Source organism: Oncorhynchus mykiss, chromosome 1, assembly GCF_057628025.1.
Source record: "Oncorhynchus mykiss isolate SJ-2025 chromosome 1, ASM5762802v1, whole genome shotgun sequence".
Classification (NCBI taxonomy): Eukaryota; Metazoa; Chordata; class Actinopteri; order Salmoniformes; family Salmonidae; genus Oncorhynchus; species Oncorhynchus mykiss.
Genome location: NC_143022.1, coordinates 81,223,944 through 81,251,353, shown reverse-complemented (window position 1 = coordinate 81,251,353; position 27,410 = coordinate 81,223,944). Strand labels below are relative to the sequence as shown.

Genomic DNA, 27,410 nt, shown 5'->3' with positions numbered 1-27,410 from the left:
AACCTTGTTGTCAAGAGACTGGACATTGGCGAGTAGTATGCTTTGGAGCGGTGCGCAATGTGCCCGTCTCCGGAGCCTGACCAGAAGACCGCTTCGTCTGCCCCTTTTACGGCGTCGTTGTTTTGGTTTGCCGGCTGGGATCCGATCCATTGTCCTGGTGGGCAAAACAGAGGATCCGCTTCGGGAAAGTCGTATTCCTGGTCGTAATGATGGTGAGTTGACGTTGCTCTTATATCAAATCAAATCAAAGACTCCAGCCACCCAAGTCATAGACTGTTCTCTCTGCTACGACAAGAGGTACCTGAGCGCCAAGTCTAAGTCCAGTAGTTCCTCCCGACTGTAGGTAATAAAACCTAAGATTACCTGGGGTACCAATGTAAGAAATAACACGTAAAAAAACAAAATACTGCATTGTTTCCTAGGAACGCAAAGCGAGGCGGCCATCACTGTCGGCACCGGAAGTTAAAACCTTTCGGTTTCTTGTCCAATACTCTAATCACTAGGCTACCTGCTGCCCTAATTACGAGCCCTTAACCAACAATGCAGAGTAGTTTTAAAAAGTAATTAAGGAAAATGTGCTAAATAAGCTAAAGCAAAAATAGCAACACAATAAAATAACACTAATGAGGCTATATACAAGAGGTACTGGTACGGAGTCAATGTGCAGGGGTAAGGATTAGTCAAAGTAATTGAGGTAATATGTACATGTAGGTTGGGGTAAAGTGACTATGCATAGATACTAAACAGAGAGTAGCAGCAGCGTACAGTATGTGAAGATGTGTGTGTGTGTGTGTGTGTGTGTGTGTGTGTGTGTGTGTGTGTGTGTGTGTGTGTGTGTGTGTGTGTGTGTGTGTGTGTGTGTGTGTGTGTGTGTGTGTGTGCGTGCGTGCGTGCATGCGAGTGAGCGTGGCGTCAATATGTATGTTTGTGTGTGTGTCCGTGTGTGTGTTGGAGTGTCGGTGTAGTATGTGTGAGTGTGTGGTTAGAATCCAGTGAATGTGCATAGAGCCAATGCAAGAGAGTCAGTGCAAAAACATTTTTTAAATAATAATAGTGGTCAATGTAAATAGTCCGAGTAGCCATTTGATGAACTGTTCAGCAGTCTTATGGTTTGGGGGTAGAAACTGTTAAGGAGCCTTTTGGACCTAGACTTGGCGCTCAGGTACCTCTTGTCGTAGCAGAGAGAACAGTCTATGACTTGGGTGGCTGGAGTCTTTGACAATTTTTGGAGCATTCTTCTGACACCGCCTAGTATAGAGGTCCTGGCTGGCAGGAAGCTTGGCCCTAGTGATGTACTGTAGATACTATCAATATGTACAGTATTAGACCTCAGAAAGACGGTCCTCATCCACAGATTGAATTTCAATTCAATTTAATTCTGCCCTGGACCAGCATAGAGGGAAAACACATTATCTGCCAATGTATCTTTATGAGATCTGATTTCATGTACTGCAGCATTGTATCCACTACAGGAGATACATTTATAGCAGGGTTGGGGTCAATTCCATTTAAATTCCAGTAAATTCAGGAAGTACATCAAAATTCTAATTCAAATTCTCTTCAATGCAGAAAAATGTGGTTTGAATTTAAATGGAATTGACACCAATGCTGATCTATAGCACAGTGCACTTTCCATTCTGAGGAATAAAACCTGCGTATTTGATTTCACATATAAAATCATGAATGCAATTATGAATGCATAAAAAGTTGTGTTTGAATGCATAAAGGCCTTCAATTGTGTAATTCATACATCTTCCCATAATAGAGAAAGGCAAAAGTATAAATCTCCTGGGTCAATGGGTATGTAGAGAGTAGGTGTTCAGATTATTTCAAGGGTGAGCTCACTATGCAGACTCAAATCCTATGGATCAGTTGTTAGTGCACCGCTGAACTCCTACCACATGGGGACTCCACCATCCATATCTACATTAGAAACTATTCATCATTTTATCACTACCATCCGTTTGTGTCTGGAAGAATAGCTTTAAATAGCATAAAGCAAAACAGTTCCACGCAGGTGACACTTTCTGACAGATGTAGGAGGCTCATGATCACAACTTGTCATACACTATATATACAAAAGTATGGGGACACCACTTCAAATTTGTGGAATCTCTTATTTCAGCCACAACCGTTGCTGACTGGTGTATAAAATCAAGCACAAAGCCATGCAATCTCCTTAGACAAACATTGTCAGTAGAATGGCCTAACTGAAGAGCTCAGTGACTGTCAACATGGCACCATCATAGGATGCCACCTTTCCAACAAGTTAGTTTGTGAAATTTCTGCCCTGTTAGAGCTGCCCCGGTCAATTGTAAGTGCTGTTATTGTGAAGTGGAAACGTCTGGGAGCAACAATGGCTCAGCCGCGAAATGGTAGTTCACACAAGTTCACAGAACGAGACCACCAAGTGCTGAAGCATGTAGCGCGTAAAAATGGTCTGTCCTCGGTTGCAACACTCACTACTGAGTTCCAAACTGCTTCTGAAAGCAACGTCAGCACAAGAACTGATCGTCGGGAGCTTCATGAAATGGGTTTCCACGGCCGAGCAGCCTCACACAAGCCTAAGATCACAATGTGCAATACCAAGCGTCGGCTTGAGCGGTGTAAAGCTTGCCGTCATTGAACTCTGGAGCGGTGGAAACATGTTCTCTGGAGTGATGAATCACACTTCACCATCTGGCAGTCCAACAGACAAATCTGGGTTTGGCAGGTGCAAGGAGAACACTACCTGCTTCAATGCATAGTGCCAACTGTAATGTTTAGTGGAGGAGGAATAAAGGTCTGGAGCTGTTTTTCATGGTTCGGGCTAGGCCCCTTAGTTCCAGTGAATGGAAATCTTAATGCTAAGGCATGAAACAACATTCTAGACAATTCTGTGCTTCCAGCTATGTGGCAACAGTTTGGGGATGGCCCTTTCCTGTAATTTATAAGCATGACAGTGCCCCTGTTCACAAAGCAAGATCCATACAGAAATAGTTTGTCGGTGTGAAAGAATTTGACTGGCCTGCACAGAGCTGACTGCGAGCCAACATCAGTCCCCGACCTCACTACTGCTCTTGTGGCTGAATGGAAGCAAGTCCCCACAGCAATGTTCCAACATCTAGTGGAAAGCCCTCCCAGAAGAGTGCAGGCTGTCATAGCAGCAAAGGGGGGACCAACTCCATATTAATGCATATCAATGTTTTGGAATTTTCGACAAGCAGGTGTCCACATAATTTTGGTCATGTAGTATATCTTTAACGAGGTTTAATAAGCTTTAACAAGTTACATAGTTTAGGTCTCGTACCTTTTAACTAACTATCACTTAGCTAGCCTATCAGTCTCAGTCCAGATGTTAACATTACTTCTGTAACAATGAACATATGCATTTGTAGTTTTTTATCTAAACTATGAACAATGTACATCACATTTACTTCAATCAAATGTATTTATAAAGACCTTCTTACATCAGCTGATGTCACAAAGTGCTGTACAGAAACCCAGCCTAAAACCTCAAACAGCAAGCAATGCAGGTACATGTAGTCAGTCAGGTCCTACAACAGACTCCACTTCAGATGAACCTGTCAGGAGTCAGTAACAGGTGAATGCCACAGGTTACGTTGTGATGCTGTGCCGTTTCATATCAAACACATGTTCTAAACGGAACAGGGCTTTGTGAGCAGCAAAACTATTCCATCCCCTTCCAGTCCTCCTCACTGAAACACAGCGAGAGAGCCGTATTTCTGCAGATTCCTTTAAGCACAGCCTCTCCCACGCAGGAGTGAAAAGTGTGAAGGCTGATCACTGGAGACATCGCCATGCTACGTTCAAATTGTCGGGGAAAGGGAAAGAGGGGGCTTAGCAGCACTCAGCACCAACCCGCTCTGTCACAACATCAGGAAGTCGCGCTACTCCACATACTGTACAGTTTGTGTGAACTCTGCAGGAGCCCGAGGTGGGCGTTTAGTTTAGCGGAATAAAGTAGCCTAGCGTGGGTAAAATCACCTCCCCTGTTGTATTCCTACATTCCTACCATTATGTACTCCAACCTTTTCTGATAAACAAGCACCTGAGAGACTTTCTGCTTGTATGTGACCCCGTCACTATACATTAGCAGCGAGTACATTTGAGAAAATTGTAAGGTGTGAGGACTGATCCCGTAATAAAAGGCCATTGAAATTCAACAGATTACAATGCGAAACTCCCAGTAATTGCTTTCACAATTAAAAGATGTATTGATGAATGGGAGGCCGGTGGCGAACAATGGTGAACTGCAGTATTAATGATATGCAACAAAGGTGGACTAAGACTGTACAAAGGAATAAGCCATCAGAAAATATAATTTAATCTGTACAGTAATCCTTCAGGTCAATCACATAAAAATATTAGAGAAAAGATTATGCAAAACATTCATTTTTGTGTGGCGTTCAGTGCTGGATCAGTTTTAGGATGCCTGAGGATGCAAAAGCAGGGTATAGTTAATCACATGAATCATTCCTCAGGAGATTCTTTCCACCAGAGTGGACAAAGTGTTAGATAATAGCTTAGTGAGGTTTCTGTGCTCCGATAACCAAATCCATTATGCCTGTATAGAATTAGATTTTTTTTTTAAGCAGACAAAAACAAGTCATGCCTCTATTGTCCTACAAATCACGTTCCTCCCACAGTGGGTGAACTTGGTGGCAAATGTAGAATTGTTGATGCAAAAGGCTTAATGGATTGCGATTGCTGAAGCCAATTTACCTTCTGAGATATGTATTAAAGGATAACACTGGTGCAAAAGGAAATTCATATTTATTGTGGCAATTCATCTGGCACGGCCCAGTGCGATTCTGCTTGTTCACACTTGTAAAATATTTATACAAGCCCATGGTAATGGTTTTGGATGGGCCATTTACAGTGAGGTATGGATCATGTCAGCTGGATTGTAATGAATAATATGGGAGTTCTATACCGATTATCCTAGCGCATTGTAACGGCTTGCTGCATGCGGATTGTGCTCTCCCTGGCGACGGGCTATTAAAGCTGGGATGACAGAGGATGGAGGCTGTTCCCTTCTTCCCTCTCACTCTCTGTTGGAGGAGGGCTAACTAGTGGAAGAATACTGTAGCCAATCTGCTCTGGGTTCTGATGCTTAACGTCTTGAAATCTACCAGTCACTTTGTCAGGACACAGTAATACAGTCTCTGGTATTTTATTAGTCGTAGTAGTTGATGTTTAAGATAATACATGGGTTAGCTAAACATTTAGCCTGCTGTCTTATATACACTTTTGGGGTTCTATATTGGAAAAATCTGGAAGCTCAAAGTTGTTCTAGCATACACTAAGCAAATGCCATCCACTGAGAAAGCGACACTATGGAGATCCAGGGAACGCAGTCAGCTGACCAGGGCCAGCAAATCACAGGCTCTACCTGCTTGGGGGTAGTACTATGGAGATCCACTGCTGTCAATCTGATATAAGTGTGACTCAAGGCTTACAAAAGTATAATCCGTGGGGCGCTGTAATGACAGCTCAGTTTGATTGTAGATGTTGTGCTGTGTTATAGCTCCCCTCCTCTCTTATCCACTGTTGTGTGTCCCCAGTAACAGCCACAGCAGTCAGAACCTGCAAAGTAGTAATGACAGGCTGCCAGGTTGACAGGTGGAAAACAGTGATACTTCTCTGGCTCTGTGATTTGCATGGATGAGATATGTGAATGGGTGCTACAGAGAAAGGCTTAATTTTAGATTGAAATAGCCTTTTACTGCTTTTCACTATACACGTACGAGTTGACACTGGATTTAGTACCCTTGTTAATTTCTTATAAAGTATTGAGGTGTGATTATTATTAGAGTGTACTATTGCAGGTAAACGTGTCAGCCCAGGAAAGAGCAGCATAGCAAGTTATTTAATATACATTTTCATTCTACTTTAAATTAAACCATGTACAGTAGCAATTGTCTGCAATCATTTGCTCTTGCAGTCCTTAGGGGGAACATGTCTGTCAAAATGTGTTATTTTGGCAATGGAAGGCTGGACTATTCAACTTTTTTTTTAAAGCCTCAGGGACTTCAGTTACGTAGGCTGCCAGTGCCTGGAGGAAATATAACAATTCCAGGCCTCTGTGCTTGTCCAGAGTTGACCCACACAGCTCTGTGGTAATGATTGTAGTCAGAGGTGTTTCTCTGTCCATCTCTGCTGCTCCAAGGCAACTCTCAGCCATTATGGCCCAATAGCTTCAGGAAGAAGCAGGCTGCTCCCATAGGCTGCATTGTTGGAGTGGAAGTAAGAGTTTAGAGTGGAAGAGAATCAGTAGAGAAAAGGAGTCAGCTGTCTGGCAATGAAACAAAGGAGGCAAGAGAGGGAATGTTGAGGTACATCCTTTCAGTGCTCATGGTTGGAGTTTGTGAGCACTATGAATTTGTGATTACATTTTAACCTCCTTATGTTATTCAGTTTTTGTCCCAATCTGAAACACCAGCCTTCGCCTATTTCACTTCTTGGAACAGGAAAATACAAAAAAGAACATGCTCACCTACACTATATGCCATTAGCAGCTGTCATTTCAATGTGTAAGAGCACAACCCCCCCACCACCACCACCGCCCAATCTGACCAGGAGGATAGAGTTTCAGTTACAGATAGCTCGATCGTCACAACCATTTCTGTCCTTGCTTGTACAGTAGCTGAAACTGAGCATACATCCCCAAACCAACCTGAAGTTAGCTGGTCTTTTTGCCAGGCCTCTCGTCCAAGCCCATCTCTCTCTCTTTTACCTCAGGCTAAACCCAGCGTTCTCCACAGCATTCTCCTCCACCCCCTCAGATCGTTCCCTTCAGACCAACTGGTGTCTAACTGAATTAAGGGAAGCTCCTTTTATAGTCCATCTGGGCTCCCTCCAGGACCCACTGCCCCGCAGGCACAGGCACAGTCTCACAGGCTTGGCGGGCAGTCACTTCTCCAACTCACCATTCCATCACCCTCCCTCCCTCTCACCCTGCACGGGGCCACTGGAGCGGCCAGCCTGTCTGTCATTATCACTCACATGGGCCAAACTGATCCACTTGGACAAGAGATGATGTGAGGAGGTGGCTCTGCGGCTGCATTCCAATCCAAAAAGGTGTCCCCTCCTTGTTCACTCCACTTTATGGATTTCAAACGGCTGTGTCGGTTCTAGCCTACTAAATGACCTTCACATAACTTCCACCCATATGTTTTCACCTACCAAAAGCTATCAGATCTTTAATATGGAACTTTATGCCTCACGCAGCTCCGATCATGTAGAAATGATGCTTGCCAACAAAAATAGAATTCACGCAATTCCTTTTTTGCACTTTACACTCACTGAGAGATATTATATTTGTTAAATGTCACCTGTCAGTTTGCTGGAAGCAAACACCATAGTATAACTTAAGGATGCTCTCAGTCTATTGGGTGTACTGTAAACAAGATTCACTCCAAATAGCTAGTGTCTTTGCTTAGTGAATTTGAAGCAAGTCGAACAAGTCACCAGAGACTTGTCTTAAAACCATGCATACAGTACAATGTTTCAAATGGTACATGATTTTCACACCTAATTGTATAACTTCCAAATTGCTCAGGTACTTCAAACAGTCTTCAAACCGTCTTCAAGCAGTCTTCAAGCGGTCTTCAAGCGGTCTTCAAAGGGAGACTAATCTAACTCAAGTGTCATCATAAGATCATTTCTTATCTCCACATTAATGGAGAAGACAGTCGTTGACCGTAGGTGTCTGACTGTTGAGTCTCATGGTCTGTTGGGTGTCTGACTGTTGAGTCACATGGTCTGTTGGGTGTCTGACTGTTGAGTCACATGGTCTGTTGGGTGTCGGTGTTACTAATGTGTTTTGCTGACCCTATGGTGCATGACACAAGACCTATGGGGTTGTTTGGGTGGGCAGAGGGGTGAAAGAGGTTTTCTGTTAAATAATTCATCTGATCATGATTGACTGCTGCTTCAAGGCTCTATGAGAGAGGCACAAGTCCTACACCTCCATTCATAGGAAGAACATTTATATTTTGCATGACTTGACTGTAAAAATGATGGTGAGAGTAAGAGGTGAGGTGAAAAGGTGGGTTCCACCATGTTTAGGATCTGAAGTTTGCCACTCAGACGTCTTGTGTCTCCACTTACGCTGCCAATTAGCTAGCTTTTTGGTGGTACTTCTGGGTGAGATGCGTATGTTTGCGAGTCAGAGGTCCCTGGTTTGTGCATCGGTATGAGCCGAATCAGGAGGAAGCGGTACTCGCTAAGCAAGCAGCGTGATGTCGTTTACACTTAGACATTTTGAGTTAGGGATGGCATTTCCTTTAATGTTTTGAGCAGGTGGATAGGGAGGCTGATGAGTGGGGGTATAAATGTACATTGTGTGCTAACCATTTGAAAAGATTAAGTTAATCTTTGACTTACAGAAGTGGTGGCAGAAAAACATTTTCGCAATCCAGCTGTGCCCACAGAACAAGGGCAGAACGATTATGGAGATTTTCCAGTCTTACTCACAGGGAGGGAGGGAGGGAGGGAGAGGATCTTGTGGTAACTTCCACAAAGCTGTGAACGACTTCTACACCTTCAAAAGGAACTTATAATTCGACATACCAATTAGGATCTGGCTAAAAATACTTGAATCAGTTATAGAACCCATTATCCTTTATGGTTGTGAGGTGTGGGGTCCACTCACCAACCAATAATTCACAAAATGGGACAAACACCAAATTGAGACTCTGTATGCAGAATTCTGCAAAGGTATCCCCTGTGTACAAAGTAAAACATCAAATAATGCATGTAGAGCAGAATTAGGCCGATACCCGATAATTATCAAAATCCAGAAAATAACCCCAACCATCTTAAATTCCACAACCACCTAAAAGGAAGCAATCTCACCTACAAAGAGATGAACCTGGAGAAGAGTCCCCTAAGCAAGCTGCTCCTGGGGCTCTGTTCACAAACATGAACAGAGCCTCAGGACAACACCACAATTAGACCCAACCAAAACTAAAAGAAAATGACTTGATACATTTGAAAGATTTATCAAAAAAAACAACTGAGTAAACTAGAATGCCATTTGGCCCTAAACAGAGAGTACACAGTGGCAGAATACCTGACCACTGTGATTGACCCAAAATTAAGCTTTGACTATATATAGACTCAATGAGCATAGCCTTGCTATTGAGAGAGGCCGGCATAGGCAGACCTGGCTCTCAAGAGAAGACAGGCTATGTGCACACTGCCCACAAAATTAGATAGGAACTGAGCTGTACTTCCTAACCTCCTGCCAAATGTATGACCATATTAGAGACTCATATTTCCCTCAGATTACACAGACCCCACAAAGAATTTGAAAACCAATCCAATTTTGGGCTAAATACCACGGTATGCCATCACAGCAGCAAGATTAGTGACCTGTTGCCACGTGAAAAAGGCAACCAGTGAAGAACAAACATAATTGTAAATACAATCCATACTCAATTCAAAGGATTTTATTGGCATGGGAAAGATGTCTACATTGCCATAGCAAATAACATAGATAATAAACAAAGTGAAATAAACAGTGTTGTAACGACGTGAACATAGTTCAAATAAAAAAGGTGTTCATTTATTTTCCCTTTTTTATTTTAACTATTTGCACATCGTTACAACACTGTTCATTTCACTTTGTTTATTATCTATTTGATTTGCTTGGGCAATGTAAACATGTTTCCCATTCCAATAAAACCCTTTGAATTGAGAGAGAGAGAGAGAGAGAGAGAGAGAGAGAGAGAGAGAGAGAGAGAGAGAGAGAGAGAGAGAGAGAGAGAGAGAGAGAGAGAGAGAGAGAGAGAGAGAGAGAGAGAGAGAGAGAGAGAGAGAGAGAGAGAGAGAGAGAGAGAGAGAGAGAGAGAGAGAGAGAGAGAGAGGAATTAAAGGAGAGGAGAATGCTGGGCATTCTGTTAGGGGATGTTAAACCTTGTACGCATCACTAGTCAGAGTTGGTCTCCCGGATAAAGTAAGAGCAGGGGTTGAAGAAGCGATAAACATTACATCACCCCTCTATGTTCAAATCAGAGACCAACTCTGGCAGCTACACTCTTGTCCTTGTCTGCGAGGCATCCAGATAACCCCAGTTCACTGCCCATCCTGATAGATCTGAGCCGACAGGAAGGAGCAACCCTATTAGCCCTAAATTGATAAACACAAATGTGTTAGGCAGTATTAACAACTGATAACTGATGGGCAGTAGTTGTTATTTTGAGCAGGGGGTGATCCATGCTGTGAGTCAGGGTGGCAGAGATCTGTTCTGGCTGAGAGAGGCCTCCAGCCGGGAGGAAGATAACAAGCTTTTACAGCCCTGATTTAAAGAGCTTTATGAGGTTCTAACAAGCAAGATAGGTCCATGTTTGGCCTAAAACATTCATGAGGATGAAATCGGTTTTACTGGATATGACATTACTGTATTTAATTTTATTTCAGTATTCATGTTTTTATTTGGAGAAACGGAGCAAGGTTGTAAAAGGCCCTCTAAAAAGCCATTTGTCATAAAGATCAGGTTGTACGTTGAGCTCAGGACACAAGTATTTGGAGTTGGATTGGAGCCAAGAGGAGAGTGCCAGGGCTTTCTGGAGACATCCATCACGTTTTTCCATTACTGCACTCAGGGGCATACTGGGACAAGAATTCAGCACCTGCATTTTATCCCCCCCCCCCCCCCAGTAGGCTACCAGCCATACACACACACCATATCCCCGCACTTAGACACAGGCAGTAGTGCTGACACACATCATTGGCATTACAGTACAGCGTTTCACAACCATTTCTGTACCAGTGACTGGCGAGACATTGTCCTCCTCCTCTTTTTTAAATCAGCTTATGTTTAAAACAAATTCAATATGTAAAAACACCACTGGAGATACAACTCACCACTGGGCCGCCCGCCCGCCTGTCTGTCTGAGCCTTGTACGTTATAAAAGCCAAGCTAACGACTTGTGTTAGATTAGTGCCTGTCATATGGGTTCCCTGACTGAATCATAGTGCTTCATAGTGCTTTATTAATTCATAGTGCTTTATTAAGAAGTGTAATAAATAGACTCAAGAAATACGTTTTTTCATCTAACATGTCCAAGCAGGAATACATGATTCAAGATATTTTGATGTGCAAGCTATTCTTGTCATGAATTTTGGCTTGACATTTAGACTATAGCTGCTATATTTTACTGTCAAATTATTTTTGGGCTTCAATAATTATATACATAGGCCTATATTTTTATGTGCACTAATATCATAGGCTAATTAATTTGGGGTTCAATACCTGAGAAAAAGGAAACTCAAAACACATTAACTTGATCGCAAATTCTAAACATAATACCCACTGCTAGTAGCCATGTATTCATCCAACAGTAAATGTAATGTCCTAAAGAAATGTTGCAGTTGAAGACTTCTACCCACGAGAAGGCCTATGCCCTAGCAATGTCTGGTGCACATATCGCAAAGACTTATCAAATATCTTGTTTGTAAAATAGTTGCTATTGAGTTGAATATTGAGAGTTGAGATGTAAACATTATACCTACAGAAAGCGGAGACCCTCCTCTCTTCGTCAGGGACAAGGGGACAAAGCTTCCTAAACTGCTTTTCCACAAATTGCATTTTCAAATGTTATATGAACCAAATGCAGCAAGCCCCAGGGAATCATACACAGGAGCAGGGCAGACACTTTCAGTACAGGAATCATGAGGGTAATGCTATTTTTATCTGCCCCAAAAAAAGATGAAGTTTTGAGTGAGACGACATTGTAGAATGTGTTCTTTGTACGTTTATAGGCACTGGTGCCAATTTTAATGATCCATGATCTTGGCTGTCTAATGACTGAGTTGGAGCAGGTCTTTTTGCTGATGCCACGTTTGACTTTGAATATGAGTTTGTGTGACCTCAGCTCATCAGAAAATATGGGTGCAAGCCATGTAAACATGTATTTTTTATATAAAAATATATATTTTGTGTGTGTGTCAATTTCAACAAGCCCACCCAACTTAAAATGTGGTCCAGCCCATCTGGCATTTGCCAGAATTGCCAGATGGCCAATCTGCCCCTGACTACACCTTTGCAGATACGGTCACAGGGATCAGCACACTACTGTGTGTGTGTGTGCGCGCGCGCCTTTGCGTGCGTGTGTTTCTTTATTGCTGCAAGGGCTGTGTGATTTACTCTGAATCCACTGGCAGACCCCTCAAATTTACCACCCTTTATTTGACATTTGTTGGTACAGATACAAAGGTGTAGAGCATAGGCTTAATAAGAGCAGTCAGTACATCTTACTTACTCCAGAGGAAGACAGGACCTCCTTCCTTACCTGCTTCACTATACTGCCTTCAAGTACAACCAAGGTCAGGTGTATTGTATTATTACTGGTAAATATTACTTCCCACCCTACAGTACATATAGTTGTGGTTATAAAGGTGGTATGGTAGTGATGCAGTGAATATCCTGTTCTCTGAATTGCAGAAAAAGCAGCTTGGTAAAGTAGGAGGCTAATTAATTCAGACTTTTGATTACACCAACTAAAAATGTGATTGTATGGGTATTGGAAACAAGTCAAGATGATGGGAAAGAAATGCCTCTAGCTGAGTATTGAGAATGCACATTCATTGCCATTAACTTACCACTTCAAACACAGTAACACAGAGCGACAATCTAGCTGTGCCAGTGGGATTGACACTTTGTGTGTGTAAGTGGTAGCAGAGGCTTAGTGCATGGTTGTAGCTGGGGGCAGATCCCCATCGCAGACACCAGTCTCAGTGGGCTCTATACACTCCTGCTCCTCTCCTCAGCCAGTCACAAAGCAGCACAGACTTCAAAATGCCCGCCTCTCTGTAGCCTTATCTGCTGCAGCTAAAAGACTGCAAAAGTGATGGAGACTACATGGGATTGGGATTCTGTAGCAAAGGAGCTCATTAACTCAAAAGTGATGGAGACTACATGGGATTGGGATTCTGTAGCAAAGGAGCTCATTACCTCAAAAGTGATGGAGACTACATGGGATTGGGATTCTGTAGCAAAGGAGCTCATTACCTCAAAAGTGATGGAGACTACATGGGATTGGGATTCTGTAGCAAAGGAGCTCATTACCTCAAAAGTGATGGAGACTACATGGGATTGGGATTCTGTAGCAAAGGAGCTCATTATCTCAAAAGGGCTGGGTCAGCTCCACTGTTTATTCCCATATTGCAAATGGATGAGAATCAAATACTATTTTTTCTAGTTGGTCTCAGGAGAGTGGGGTTGTGGTGGGTTAGGGTAGTACACTCTGAGAGACAGTGCTACTATACCTCTAGTCGTACCTGAACTCATGGGTAGACATAGCATAGTAAAGAGAAGCAGGTTTACTATGTTACATCTAGTCTATGAGACCAGGCTATCTAGCCTCATGGAGAACCAGGTGTGACAACAATGTGATTTTTGAGGTAAGGCTACGTGAGGCCTCCTTACCTCCTATGCTACTGGGCCCCTCTTTTCAAATGCTATATTTGTACAGTGCTTGCTCAGGACCTCAGCAGTAAAGAAACTAGCTGATTAATGGAATGTGGGCGATTAAAGACAGTCAGGGTTGTGTGTGTGTGCCTGTATTTACACACAAAGCACACAATATGTATTGTAATTTATTAATTTAACTTTAATTAATTAATATAACTAATTATTAAATGATGAACACATAAAGACAGACATTTAGTTTCATCACTTCTGCTATGGTCATTTATACCGTGATTATTACCATCAATACTACCAATAACCACATTAGCACTCATTTGGCAAAAGAAAAAGACGATTGAATACGTCCATCCTAGAGTTGTAAAAGTATCTCATTCAGACAAAATAGTCTTCTGATTCCCTCTACCTATAGTCTATCATAGGAAATAGGGCAGTTGTGCCACATGTGGCCAGCACGAAATCTATTGTCAGTGAACAATCCATACAATTTTAATCAATAAAATGTATTTTATAAAGCCCTTTTTACATCAGCAGTTGTCACAAAGTGCTATACAGATACCCAGCCTAAAAGCCCAAAGAGCAAGCGGCTATAAAAAATGTCCTTGAAAGGCAGGAACCTAGGACAAAACCTAGAGAGGAACCAAGCTCTGAAGGGAGGCCAGTCCTCTTCTAGCTGTTCCGGTAGGAGATTATAAGAGTGCAGTAGGGTCATATAATAACCACAGTGGTTATTGAGGATGCAGCTGTTCAACATCTCAGGAGTAGATGTCAGTTGGCTTTTCATAGCAAAGCATTCAGAGGTCCACAACTTACTAATAACAATCTATGTCAAATTCATCGCTTCATATCTAAGTAGTAGCCTTGTCTGAGTCAAAACTCTCCTGTTTCTGTAGCATGAGGCAGCTTGTGTATAAGTACACAATTAAGTACAATTAATGCTCTACCAGATACTGTAATTTTGAATAAGAATGCAGAACGTATAAAACTAAACAGTGCATCATGTTGGAGAGTAAAGAGTGATCAGTGCCTCTGCTGGGCCATCTGTCAGAGGGATAGACCCACTCCTTTCTCTCCTGTCCCCATCACCAAACTGCTGTACCCCAACACACGCCTCCCCAAACTCACCCTGTGTGGACATGCATGCCTATGTCTTAGTATGTGTGGTCCCAATCATGTCTGGCTACCATGATCCCCTTCAGAGTTGATGTCATCTCAAACAACAGCGTATTGAAGCACAGCACATGGTGTAGAAAACTGATGTAGCTACATTGTGTGCATATTTTGCTTGAGTGGTGGTTAAGTGTGACAGTTAGTCATTACTAGCTTATTTCCAGCTACAGTGCGCTGAGTCAGTATCGCAGCATGACACTTCTGATTGGAAGGTGTGAGCCTTTCACAGAGACACAACCACACAGGAGAGTGGAGTCAACCATTCTGTCCTTCTGTCTTCAACCAGAGGTGACACCACAGGTTCCAGAGTGGTGGGGCAAACTATTTTATTTGATCCTGGGGCCCATAGTTTTTCCTGATCTGGTTACCTAACCAGATATGGGCTATGATGGGTTCAGAATTATTCTAATCAGGTCACATGTTTTTAAACAAACTCCTGGCCTCAGGGAGGATGAAAACCCTGTCCAATTGCAGCAACCTTGTACTTGTTCATATTAATTATTTGTTAAAGAAGGACTGAGGGGGTAACCTATACACAGACAGAGAGAAAGCAACATGATTGGACAATAGCACTCAAAGAGCTGAGCTTGTGTAAACATTCATTCAAACAGCACTTTCGTGCGTTTTGCAAGCAGCTCTTCGTTGTGCATCAAGCATTGCGCTGTTTATGACTTCAAGCCTATCAACTCCTGAGATGAGGCTCGTGTAACCAAAGTGAAATGGCTAGCACTTTTACTTTCTTCTCCAACACTTTGTTTTTGCATTATTTAAACCAAATTGAACATGTTTCATTATTTACTTGAGGCTTAATTGATTTTATTGATGTATTATAAAGTTAAAATAAGTGTTCATTCAGTATTGTTGTAATTGTCATTATTACAAATAAATACTTTTTTTTTTTTTTTAATCGACCGATTAATCGGTATCGGCTTTTTTGGACCTCCAATAATCGGTATGGACGTTGAAAAATCATAATCGGTCGACCTCTTGTTCTTAGTAGTCTACAGTTGATCAGACTGAAAAATCATCTAGTTTCCATTAAATGTGTAGCCTGGCGAAAGTAAACTCAGCACAGGACACAAACTAATGTGGGGTTGTTTATTCTGTCGAAAATTACATTTAAAATAGGATAATGTAGGAGGGATATCACCACAAGATGAAGTCACCATAAAGTAAAGTGCAGTCTAAATCACAATCAAATGAAAGAAATATGTTAGTAAAGTGCATAAAAATAATCTGAGTACAATAAGTGAAAAGTGATATGCATAAACGGTAGTGGCTCTGCTTCCAATAGAAAAACGCAATAAAATACAGAGACCACAATGTTCACAGTTAGAATGGACTTTATAATATTTAAAATATCTGGGTACAAGGTGTCCATAAATAAAATGACATTCTGCATGAAAAACAAAAATAAACTTAGTCATAAAACAATATGAATAGTTACAAAAACACTGTCCAGGTGATACTCTAACCCCACATAGAACAGTAGATCCTCATCGCATATTGCACTGGGGGATATGTCATATCAACAGATAAGTTACAATTCAAAAATGTTACAAAATACAACACCCCGAAGCATTACAAGAAATAGAATGTAATTCTGATAATTACTCAGGCTTCAAATAATGTTATCATCAACTCCACAACGTGGTTCTGAGAGCACTTGTATTCAGCTAGCAAGAAGCTAACATCCTCATGTCAACTTGAAAGTATCAACAGGCTAACATGACCATCTGGCATAAATATTACAAAATAAACTCTTATACACTGCAGATGATGCAAAATATGATATATTCTGGTATAAGAGTAAGATAAAAAGTATTATTTACCCATCTTTTATTTATTTTTTATTTTACCTTTATTTAACCAGGTAGGCAAGTTGAGAACAAGTTCTCATTTACAATTGCGACCTGGCCAAGATAAAGCAAAGCAGTTCGACAGATACAACAACACAGAGTTACACATGGAGTAAAACAAACATACAGTCAATAATAAAGTATAAACAAGTCTATATACAATGTGAGCAAATGAGGTGAGAAGGGAGGTAAAGGCAAAAAAAGGCCTTGGTGGCAAGGTAAATACAATATAGCAAGTAAAACACTGGAATGGTAGTTTTGCAATGGAAGAATGTGCAAAGTAGAAATAAAAATAATGGGGTGCAAAGGAGCAAAATAAATAAATAAATTTAATACAGTTGGGAAAGAGGCAGTTGATAGGGCTAAATTATATGTGGGCTATGTACAGGTGCAGTAATCTGTGAGCTGCTCTGACAGTTGGTGCTTAAAGCTAGTGAGGGAGATAAGTGTTTCCAGTTTCAGAGATTTTTGTAGTTCGTTCCAGTCATTGGCAGCAGAGAACTGGAAAGAGAGGCGGCCAAAGAAAGAATTGGTTAAAGTAATAATCTAAAGTAATGTTGGACCCACGATGGATTTCAAAAGCTCTCCAGTGTAATTGCTTGCTCTCACTCTTACACACTGCGCATGCACAATCCCATAACCGCTTGCACACCTTATTTATGGATCTCTTAAAGCGACAGTGCCATCTAGTGGATATAAATGAATAACGCTACGCGCTTTTAACATGTGGCGACAAATACATGTCAATTTGATAATGTTTAGGTGTAGCGTGCTACAACATCTATGTAAAGAGATTTTGCTTGTGTCTGTCGGGAGAGATGTGTTATAATTTTTGAAAAATTAATAAACTACCAGAGGAAGGTGGAGAGCTTTGTGCCCAATGGTCCATTCATTTCTATGGAGGACTGCTCCTACTGGGGAGTGCCAATATGGCCCACCGGTGGGTGGCTTCAAAGCCTCTCACTGGACAATGCATACTGTAGCATTAGCAATTTAGGGTTTATATACATCCTTGGATGTCCCCAGCCCGCACAACCTGCAATTTCTGTGAACGTGATTGGTCAAGACATGCACAGAGAATGCCGTTTTTGTAGAGTTTTTGGATAAATGCTGAAAATAAGGTCTGTGGTAAGTTATATTCTATGACATAATCTTCATCACCTAACGTCACTTTTTGTGAATTTTTAAGTAATAAAAAAGCACATAAACCACAAAAAGGCTTTACAATTCATAAAGGTTACGATAACTGACTGCTATTATCTCATAGAACAAAACGTATAAGATATCCTAAACCTGTGTTAACTTATTTTCAGCGTTTATTCCAAAACCCTATTCTTTCCCCATTCATTTTTTCCCTTTGGGTGGCTTAACGAACCAGAGGTAACCCATTCACAGATTTGAGGACTACAAATCAGAGAAAAAAATCACACACAAAAAAACACACTTTTCCCCTCTTTTTATGATTTTTGCGTCAATATTTTCATTAATGGGATACTTTGGGATTTTGGTAATTAAGCACTTTATCTACTTCCTTACAGTCAGATGAACTCATGGATACCATTTTTATGTATCTGCATCCAGTATGAAGGAAGTTAGAGGTCGTTTTGCTAACAAGTGTTAGCGCAATGACTGGAAGTCTAAGATATCAACTAAATGTTAACAGTTACCATAAACTTCCAGTTATTGAGCTAACACTAGCTGGCAATTGCACTTATGCGAAGTAAAACTGCTACCTTTTCTCTGAGCCTCGTGGCAAGATGTGGAGAACAGCACAGAATTTGCTTTAAATTTTCTAAATTCTCTCAGCCTCATTGCAAAATGTGCAGAATAACATGACATCAGCTATAAAACTGCAATGTTTCTCTCTGCCCAATGACAATATAGATTTGTAAGAAATTAGTGTTAAAACAGAAACATTTTCACTCAGCCTCATGGCAAAATGTGAATAGAATGAGATTAGCTACTATATGAAACTGAGATGTTTCTTTCTCTGCCCAATGACAATATGTGTAGAATTGCAGGAAATAAGCGTTAAAACAGAAACATTTTCTCTCAGCCTCATGGCAAAATGTGTAATAGCATGAGATTAGCTATGAAACTGCAGATTCTTCTCCTGACTCACTCACATCCTTTAACACAGGACCATTTAACCATTAACCTGAGGGGAAATGCGGCTGTTACACTGGGAAAATAAGATGATTAGGGCTGCCATTTTGTTAGTTTTCAAATGGATGAGGGTTTCGGAAGAGAGTGTGTTTGTGGAGGGTGGTTGTGGCTCTCATGGTCATAGACTTCATCTTAAAACTCACCAGAAACTAACTCTAGACTCACAGTACTTTGAATTGCCTACACACCTGGGCCAAAATGTGACTGAAGTTTCAAAGGATTTGGACACACTGTACAGTACATACTGTAGAGCTCAAAGCCTGGTTCAGGGTTTGCCTTATTTATGAATTGGGGAACGGGCATCAGACAGTCTCTCGCAGGACAAGATGTCTCAGGTGGACCTGGTTCCCATAGCAACACCTCCAGACACAACAGGGAAAGAGAGGGAGACAGAGAGGGCTGAATCCAAGGACATGCTAGCCTCCAGGCGTCACAACACTGAAGGACAGCTAGCCTTAACGGCCGGCAAAATGGCTGAGTGTCCATGGAGACAGAAACAGTGACAGAGTGAGAGAATGGATATGTGTGTGTAAAAGAGAAAGAGTCAAAGCCAGTGTGTATCTTTTATCTTTTCTATCCATCTTTAATCTCGGAAGATCATTTTTTACTATACTGTACCTCAGAGAGGCACACCATAAACCGATCACGTATCAATTCAAATCTCTTCAGCTCATAGGAGGTGGCTATCCGTCAAGACATTGATTTTTGCACAAAAAGAAATGAGAACACTTAAATTGGAAATAAATAATGTCATATTCTGTTTTATTTCCAAAGCGATATACCAGTACTATTTGTATTCTCAAACTCTGAACATGATGCGATCCCTCAGCACATTGATACAGTAATTCATGGTGTCACACACAATAAGAGAGTCAGGGCTGGAGTTTTCCCTCGCTTATTGCACCATTATAAACTTAGAAAAACTGTTTAACTGACAGCCAGAAAATGTTTTGACCTCTCAAAGGTAAAACACAACTTCTCAGGAACAGCACACTTTGAAAATGAAGTTTGAGGAATGAGGAATGAGAAATGTTCTAAAACGCCACTTTACCCACGTGTGTTCTGTCTCTTGCCCAACCCATCGGTTTCTGGGACTAATAAGACGGTCTAGAATGAATTTCCATTCTAAAAATCGTTGGAAATGTCCTCAGATCTAGACTCCTTGCGGAGAACAAACTAACGTCCGTCGGCGTGGCATAGCGTTTGACCGGAGGAAGGAGTTTGGGTAGCCAGACAAGGGCAATGCCTCACCTGATATCTCAACCAGAGTAGTTGTGACAGTAGCAGTTCACTTCTCTCACCAACAGCAACTGAGGGTCAGCTTCCGGAATGATCAAGTACAGTTGTTGAAATAACCATGGAGTCTCAGCTATCAGTACAGGGCACCACAGTAATTCACAGTTACCTACAGTATGTAGTCTAAGAGATGGTATTTTTGTTTGTTCCCCTATTCTTAACTACAGCTCCAAACTTTGAACACCTTTACACAGGTCTTGCAGGTAGACAGAGATTTTCTATCTCCTCAGGTACCCCAGATATTTCACAGTTTTGTGTTATCCCTGAACTAGCTCACCTGATTCACCTATTCTAAGGCTATGTTGAATACATTGTGCTAGCTCTGAAATTGTTCAAATGCATAGAATGGCTGGGAGTCACTGAGGAGAGTTTTGAAAAGCCCTGCATTAGATGACGATTAAAGTCAATAGTTACAGTGAATTGCCAATTCAAAGAAACTGGTAAGTTACTGCTGAAAAATGTAATTTTCTTTGTATGTACAGTATGGCAGCATTCTTTTACCACTGGGGGACTCACAAAGGCTTGGCCTTGACAGGCTTGTCTGGATACCTGGGTGTGTGAGGAGGCAGTGACATGATCATGGGACAACATGTCAGCCAACCAGAAGTGTAGTCTCTGAGAAGGTCTTTTTTCCCCTTTTTTTTACTACAGTTCAGGTGAAGAACTTAGAATGCCTTTACAAAAGCCTTGCAGTTAGAATGACTGACTTTGTATTGAAACCATTGACATAGAAGGACAATTATAGTCATCAGTTAGAGTGAACTGCATATTCAAAGAGACTGGTGACTTCTGGATGTTTTTCTTTCTCTCTATACTGGTATTTGCGTCAGCATTCTTTCACCACAAACTCACAAAGACTCACAAAGTCTCATATAAGGCTCCAGAATAGCCTTAACCAACTACCTTTCATACCTTGGTGGGTGTGGAGGCAATACCATGAATTTTATTTATTTTTTATTTTACCTTTATTTAACCAGGCAAGTCAGTTAAGAACAAATTCTTATTTTCAATGACGGCCTGGGAACAGTGGGTTAACTGCCTGTTCAGGGGCAGAACGACAGATTTGTACCTTGTCAGCTCGGGGGTTTGAACTCGCAACCTTCCGAATAACGAGGCAACGGCAGATGCATCGTGGGACAACATGTCAGCAAACCAACAACATGTCAGCCAACCGACACGAGGGGCTTTTTCCAGGGAGAGCAGCTTTAGGGAGTCTGCATTTTTTTGTGGTCTTTTCTGGGCTATTTTAGTAGTTTTTGCCTCTTTACGCATTTACCTGCAGACAGGTGGAGGGGCTATGTTGGCATGGTGAGTGTTCTTCAGGGAGGTGTGGGGTGGAAGGGAAGTAGGATGACCGGCAGGTCACAGGTACCCCACTGGCTGCACCTGCCTCTCCGTCTGGCCACAATCACACAGATACATCAGGGAGCAGCCACCTATGTCAGAGGAGGCTGCTGAGGGGAGGACGGCTCATAATAATGGCTGGAATGGAGTGAATAGAATGGTATCAAACACATGGTTTCCATGAGTTCTATACCATTCCATTTATTCCGTTCCAGACATTATTATGAGTCGTACTTTCCTCAGCAGCCTCCCCTGACCTATGTACACACTGCCATATTGTTCTACCTAGGGCTCTGCGTCGGCCAGCCCACACTGGTACAGGGGAGATGGCATTCGCAAATGTCACCTCCAGCTGAATAACAAATTGAACTTTTGTTCTGCCAACGACTCTCCAGTGAAAAATATAGATTTTATTTTTCTTTGTGTTGCTATTCTATGTGTGGGATCACTCTTATATTATGGCCTTCCCACACTGTTGCAGTGCACCAATGAGACACAGGAGTTCCATTTTTAGGTTTAGATTGGTACAATATGTTCTACAGATCTGAGTTCAGTTCCAACTGGGTGAACGGCACCAGGACGCCATCTGGTTGTGCTGTCAATATTAAATAGCTTGTCTCGTTATAATTAGTGATGCTCTTTTATGCTGTGATGTTGCCTTACTGCCACACCTCTGGATTTAGATAGATGTTGCTGTACACATTTGTTATTTTCAAAATTAATCTGAAGATGAAAGGCATCATGAATAACTATAATAAAAATATATATAAAGTACAGCATATCCAGGTAGGCCTGGAGTACAGCTTTCCTTTTCTCTCTATTCACAGGTACAATACATCAACAGCGTTTTCCTAGAATACTCATTCTGTTGCGTTACTCTCCATATCACTGTGTATTGAAGGGAGATCTCTAGAAGGGAGGCTGAGGTCTCAGGGCCGCTGACTGAGAAATGATGCAATGACATCGCTCTTTAAAATGATGAGATTAAGCTCAGATCTCCCAGACCCCTTGGTATTCCACTATGCAGCGTAATTAATCTTACCTCTGACAGTACGCTCAGGAGATAGATAACATCTCCACTGCGGCAAAGCCATTGGTGTTAGGAGTGTTTCAGCCACTTATTCATGTATACCAATATGTTTCTCTGGGGCTACCCCCCACTGTCCTAAGTGATGACGATTTTTCCACCATAGTTCAAACTATATGACACACAGACTAAAATGTACATTACAATTACAATAAAATGTTCATATTTTCCTTATAAATGTAAATAGTACGTTTGTGCTGCATGGATTCTCAGGGAACCATTTACACAACACAACTGTATACATGGCAACAAAATTGTGGGTCAACTAAGCTCCACAGTCAAAACTGCAGAAACAATCTTCCACTTTTTGTAAACTGAGATGTAGGCAAAAGTCTTCTGCCGGGATGTCTCACTACCCACTGATATCTTTCACAGAGTGTAATATACACTAGAAATCGTGTAATTCATGGTGCGTTTTTCGAGCATGGGAAATAAGTCACGGAGTCTATGGGTGCAGTCTACTCTGTGTCAGCTTGGATTATGCCCAGAGCATGTGTCTACTGACGCTATGTGACGTGAATACAGGGAGCTATTGGATCTTCCTTACATAAAACAACAAGTCATAGACAATGCTACTTTATGCTGTGGCAGGATGCTAACGTGCAACTGTTTCTAATAGCTTTCTCTCTCTCCCTCCCTCCCCTGTTGTCCATGTCTTCTCTCCTCTCCTCACTGGAACAGCAGATCACTTGGGCATTGAGTTTATGGGTAAGAAAGCTCCTTCCTTTTTTACACTGCTATGAGTCATGTGTTCTGAAATCAAGTTGTGCTCCCACTACGTTCGTAATGTTTATGAACCGTAACTATATGACTTGCATATCTTTCACGTTTGTTTGTATTTCACCTTTTTAATTATACATCATATTTCTATTTTATACATAACTATACATTTTGTTTGTTTCGATGAGAACTTTTCACCATCCCATAATGTATGTAATGCAATTTAGAGGAGAGCAATTTTCTCAAAGTCCTTCACACAGAGGGCTATGGCAACTCCCCTTCACCTCTCCCTCTCCCTCTCCCTCTCCCTCTCCCTCTCCCTCTCCCTCTCTCGCTCTGAAGTTCCCCCTTAGAATACTAATGTTCCAGTCTCCTTGGAAACAGCAGTGAACAGAGAGGCAGGAGACAGTGAGGGAGATTTAATACTGTTGGCACGGTAACTAACAGCATCCTTGCACACTGGCACTGCCTGTACGTGTGTCTGTGGGGTCTTGACGGGAGAGCACATCCCCATTCTGCCAGCCTTTCTCCATTTGGCATTGGTGTAAATCATGGGCAAAAGAGCTGTAGTTAATGACATTGTACTGTGAGACATTGTTAATGACTCTCCTTCATATAAACACAGCTGGTGTACTCAGAAGACCATAGATACCTGGGAAATAGAGGTATCTGCCCAACGAAGTATGGATGAACCATAACATCTATATCAGTGTATATACAGTGCAGTATTCAGACTGCTTTCCTTTTCCACATGTTGTTACATTCCAGTCTTATTCCAATAAAAAAATATATATTTTTTTAAATATCCTCATCAATCTACACACAATAACCAATAATGACAAAGAAAAACAGGCTTTTAGAAATGTTTGCAAATATCTTAATTACATAAGTATTAAGACCATTTGCTATGTGACTTGAAATTGAGCTCAGGTATATCCTGTTTCCATTGATCGTCCTTGAGATGTTTATAGAACTTCATTGGAGTCCACTTTTGGTAAATTCAATTGATTGGATATAATTTGAAAAGGCACACATCTGTCTATATAAGGTCCCACAGTTGACAGTGCATGTCAGAGTAAAAGCCAAGACATGAGTTTGAAGTTGCGTTCTCAGCCCTCTCTTTTACTCCCTGTTCACCCATGACTGCGTGGCCATGCACGCCTCCAACTCAATCATCAAGTTTGCAGACGACACTACAGTGGTAGTCTTGATTACCAACAATGACGAGACGGCCTACAGGGAGGAGGTGAGGGCCCTCGGAATGTGGTGTCAGGAAAATAACCTCACAATAAACGGCAAAAAAACAAAGGAGATGATTGTGGACTTCAGGAAACAGCAGAGGGAGTTTTAAGTTTTAAGGTCCTCTGCATACACATCACGGACAAACTGAAATGGTCCACCCACACAAACAGCGTGGTGAAGAAGGCGCAACAGCGCCTACTCAACCTCAGGGTAATGAAGAAATTTGGCTTGTCACCAAAACACTCAATAACTTTTACAGATGCACAATCGAGAGCATCCTGTCGGGCTGTATCACCGCCTGGTACGGCAACTGCTCGCCCACAACCATAAGGCTCTCCAGAGGGTAGTGAGGTCTGAACAATGCATCACCGGGGGCAAATTACCTGCCCTCCAGGACCCCTACACCACCCGATGTCACAGGAAGGCCAAATAGATCATCAAGGAGAACAACCACCCGAGCCACTGCCTGTTCACTCCGCCATCATCCAGAAGGCGAGGTCAGTACAGATGCATCAAAGCTGGGACCGAGACACTGAAAAACAGCTTCTAGTTATAGATATTTATCTTTTCAAAATATATATAAATGGGTTTTGGAAATGATGCAGACAATTACAATGATGAAAGCAACAATCTACCAGCAATATTAAAGCTGATCACAACCCCCCCCTCCCTAAATAAAAGGGGGGGAAATGAGACAGCAGCAACATTTCATTTTGCCCATGTCCTTCTTAAGAGGGGAGCATGTATCTGGCAGCTATTTACAATGCGTTTGGAAAGTATTCAGACTTTTTGACTTTTTCCACATTTAGTTACTTTATAGGCTGTCGTGTCTTTGGCTATGCCGGATTAAGTGATATGACATGCTATTCTATAAAATAATTTCTCTGTAATTAATATCACCTGACTAAGCTAATCAGGTAAATAATTAACTAGAACGTCGGGGCACCTCGAAATAATGTTTATAGAGCTGTTATCTTCCGAATAAACTCTTAAAGACCGAGTAATCAATAGCAGTCAATATTTAATCGTCACCTTGTTTTTGGTCTCATCTGAAAGTTGTAAATTCTTGGTTATCTTCACGAACCCTGGCTAACAAGTTGAATCAGCAATACAAACTTTGGTTTAATTATTTATTTACTAAATACCTAAATAATCACACAGCATTACATATACACAGAATGGATCATACATTGATTACTAATTATGTCCTACAAGAAAACTGGGGATGGAACCTGTATGACGGCTGATTACACAAAGAAAGGGGGTTGGGCTTTAATGAAAGAGCGGGAGGACTGAAGAACAAAGGGAGAAGCTATGCTATCGTAAATACAGAATCTTATGCATTTTAAATAACCACCCATTTGGAAAAGGAAAATGCAATAAATATTTACTCTGAGCTGTGCTTCAATAGGTTGGTTGTAGATGGAAGGCCGTGTTGCCCAACAGAGATCTTCCTTGTCCTTTGAAGAGTGTCTCTGGTGGTAAACTGGATACGTTGTAGTATCATTGTTGTGTGATAGACTGGATACGTCGTCCATCCTTTCCTAGCCCACGTTTACAGCGGCCGCTGCTAACTCAATGGCTAGGAGGTATCCCTTCTGGAGTGAATAAGAGTTCAAAGTTCATACCAAGTTGCCATACTTTTAGCTCATGCTATATTCTGGCTGGTATAGTCAAAATCCATCCTTTCGGCGTGTTGATCGTCATCTTCACGTTAAAATGTTATGCAAATTGTGTTAGGTTATTATCTGAGCCCTTTCAACGTGGGGACCGTCGTCCTCTCGTCCTCGGAACACACACAGTTACATTTTCATCAAGGGCTTTATATAAGAGGGGAGAGAAGGGTGTGTTTCATAGTTTATAACCAATGTCTCTTCACATGGGCAGGGCCACTGAGTGAGCAGAGATTTTATCTTATGAAAACCCAATTTTCTCCTTTGGAAGCTAAAATTATATTTCATTTTTTCACAAATAGTTTCATATTTAAACATTTAAATTGCACAACAATTCCTAGTGAATCTTGTAACTATAATGTGTAGACTTTCCAAGATACAGTTTATGTCATCCTATCATTAGTAAGAATGTCTCAGACGCCAACTGATCTGGCATCATATCCAATATTAATGAATATTAAGTACCAATGCATATTTTCAACTGGTTGGATTACCGAAATATGGTTCCTTTCCCCCCACCTTTTGATGTTCCCAGACAAAACATTTAACAAAGGCTTTCATTAGTCCTTCTGTAGAGTCAAGAGAGAGGAAAGGGAGAAAGGTATTTATGGGGGGGGGGGGGGGGGGGGGGCTAGAGGTCAACGTCATGACAAGGCTTATTCTAAAATGGATTAAGTAGTTTTTTCTTTTATCAATCTACACACAATTCCCTATAATGACCAAGCAAAAACAGGCATTTAGACATTTTTGCAAATGTATTAAAAATAAAAACTGAAATATCACATTTACATAAGTATTCAGACCCTTTACCCAGTACTTTTTCAGGCACCTTTGGCAGCAATTACAGCCTTGAGTTTTCTTAGGTATGACGCTACAAGCTTGCACACCTGTATTTGGGGTGTATCTCCCACTCTTCTCTGCAGATCCTTTCAAGCTCTGTCAGGTTGAATGGGGAGCATCGCTGCAAAGCTATGTTCAGGTCTCTGCAGAGATGTTCGATTGGGTTCAATTCCGGGCTCTGGCTGGGCCACTTAAACCCATTCAGAGACTTGTCCCGAAGCCACTCCTGCGTTGTCTTGGTTGTGTGCTTAGGGTCGTTGTCCTTTTGGAAGATTAACGTTCACCCCAGTCTGAAGTCCTGAGCACTCTGGAGCAGGTTTTCATCAAGGATCTCTCTGTTCTTTGCTCCGTTCATATTTCGCTCGATCCTGACTAGTCTCCTAGTCCCTGCCGCTTAAAAACATCCCCACAGCATGATGCTACCACCGCCAGGTTTCCTGCAGACGTGACGCTTGGCATTCAGGCCAGAGAGTTCAACCTTGGTTTCATCAGACCAGAGAATCTTGTTACTCATGGTCTTAGAGGCCTTTAGGTGCCTTTTGGCAAACTCCAAGCGGGGTGTCATATGCCTTTTA

General features: G+C 41.6%; 1 protein-coding gene across 2 annotated transcripts in view; it reads left to right on the top strand.

Moving 5' to 3' along the window:
* The window catches only part of nrg3a (neuregulin 3a), a 384,160-nt gene that overhangs the window by 318,841 nt on the left and 37,909 nt on the right, over window positions 1-27,410 (top strand). Inside the window, exon 4 of one of the 2 annotated variants that reach the window (XM_036986111.2) lies at window positions 23,045-23,068. In XM_036986111.2, coding sequence (XP_036842006.2) covers window positions 23,045-23,068 — 24 coding nt within the window. Of the gene's footprint in view, window positions 1-23,041; window positions 23,069-27,410 lie in introns of both variants that reach the window. The other variant, XM_036986107.2, reaches the window with a different exon arrangement.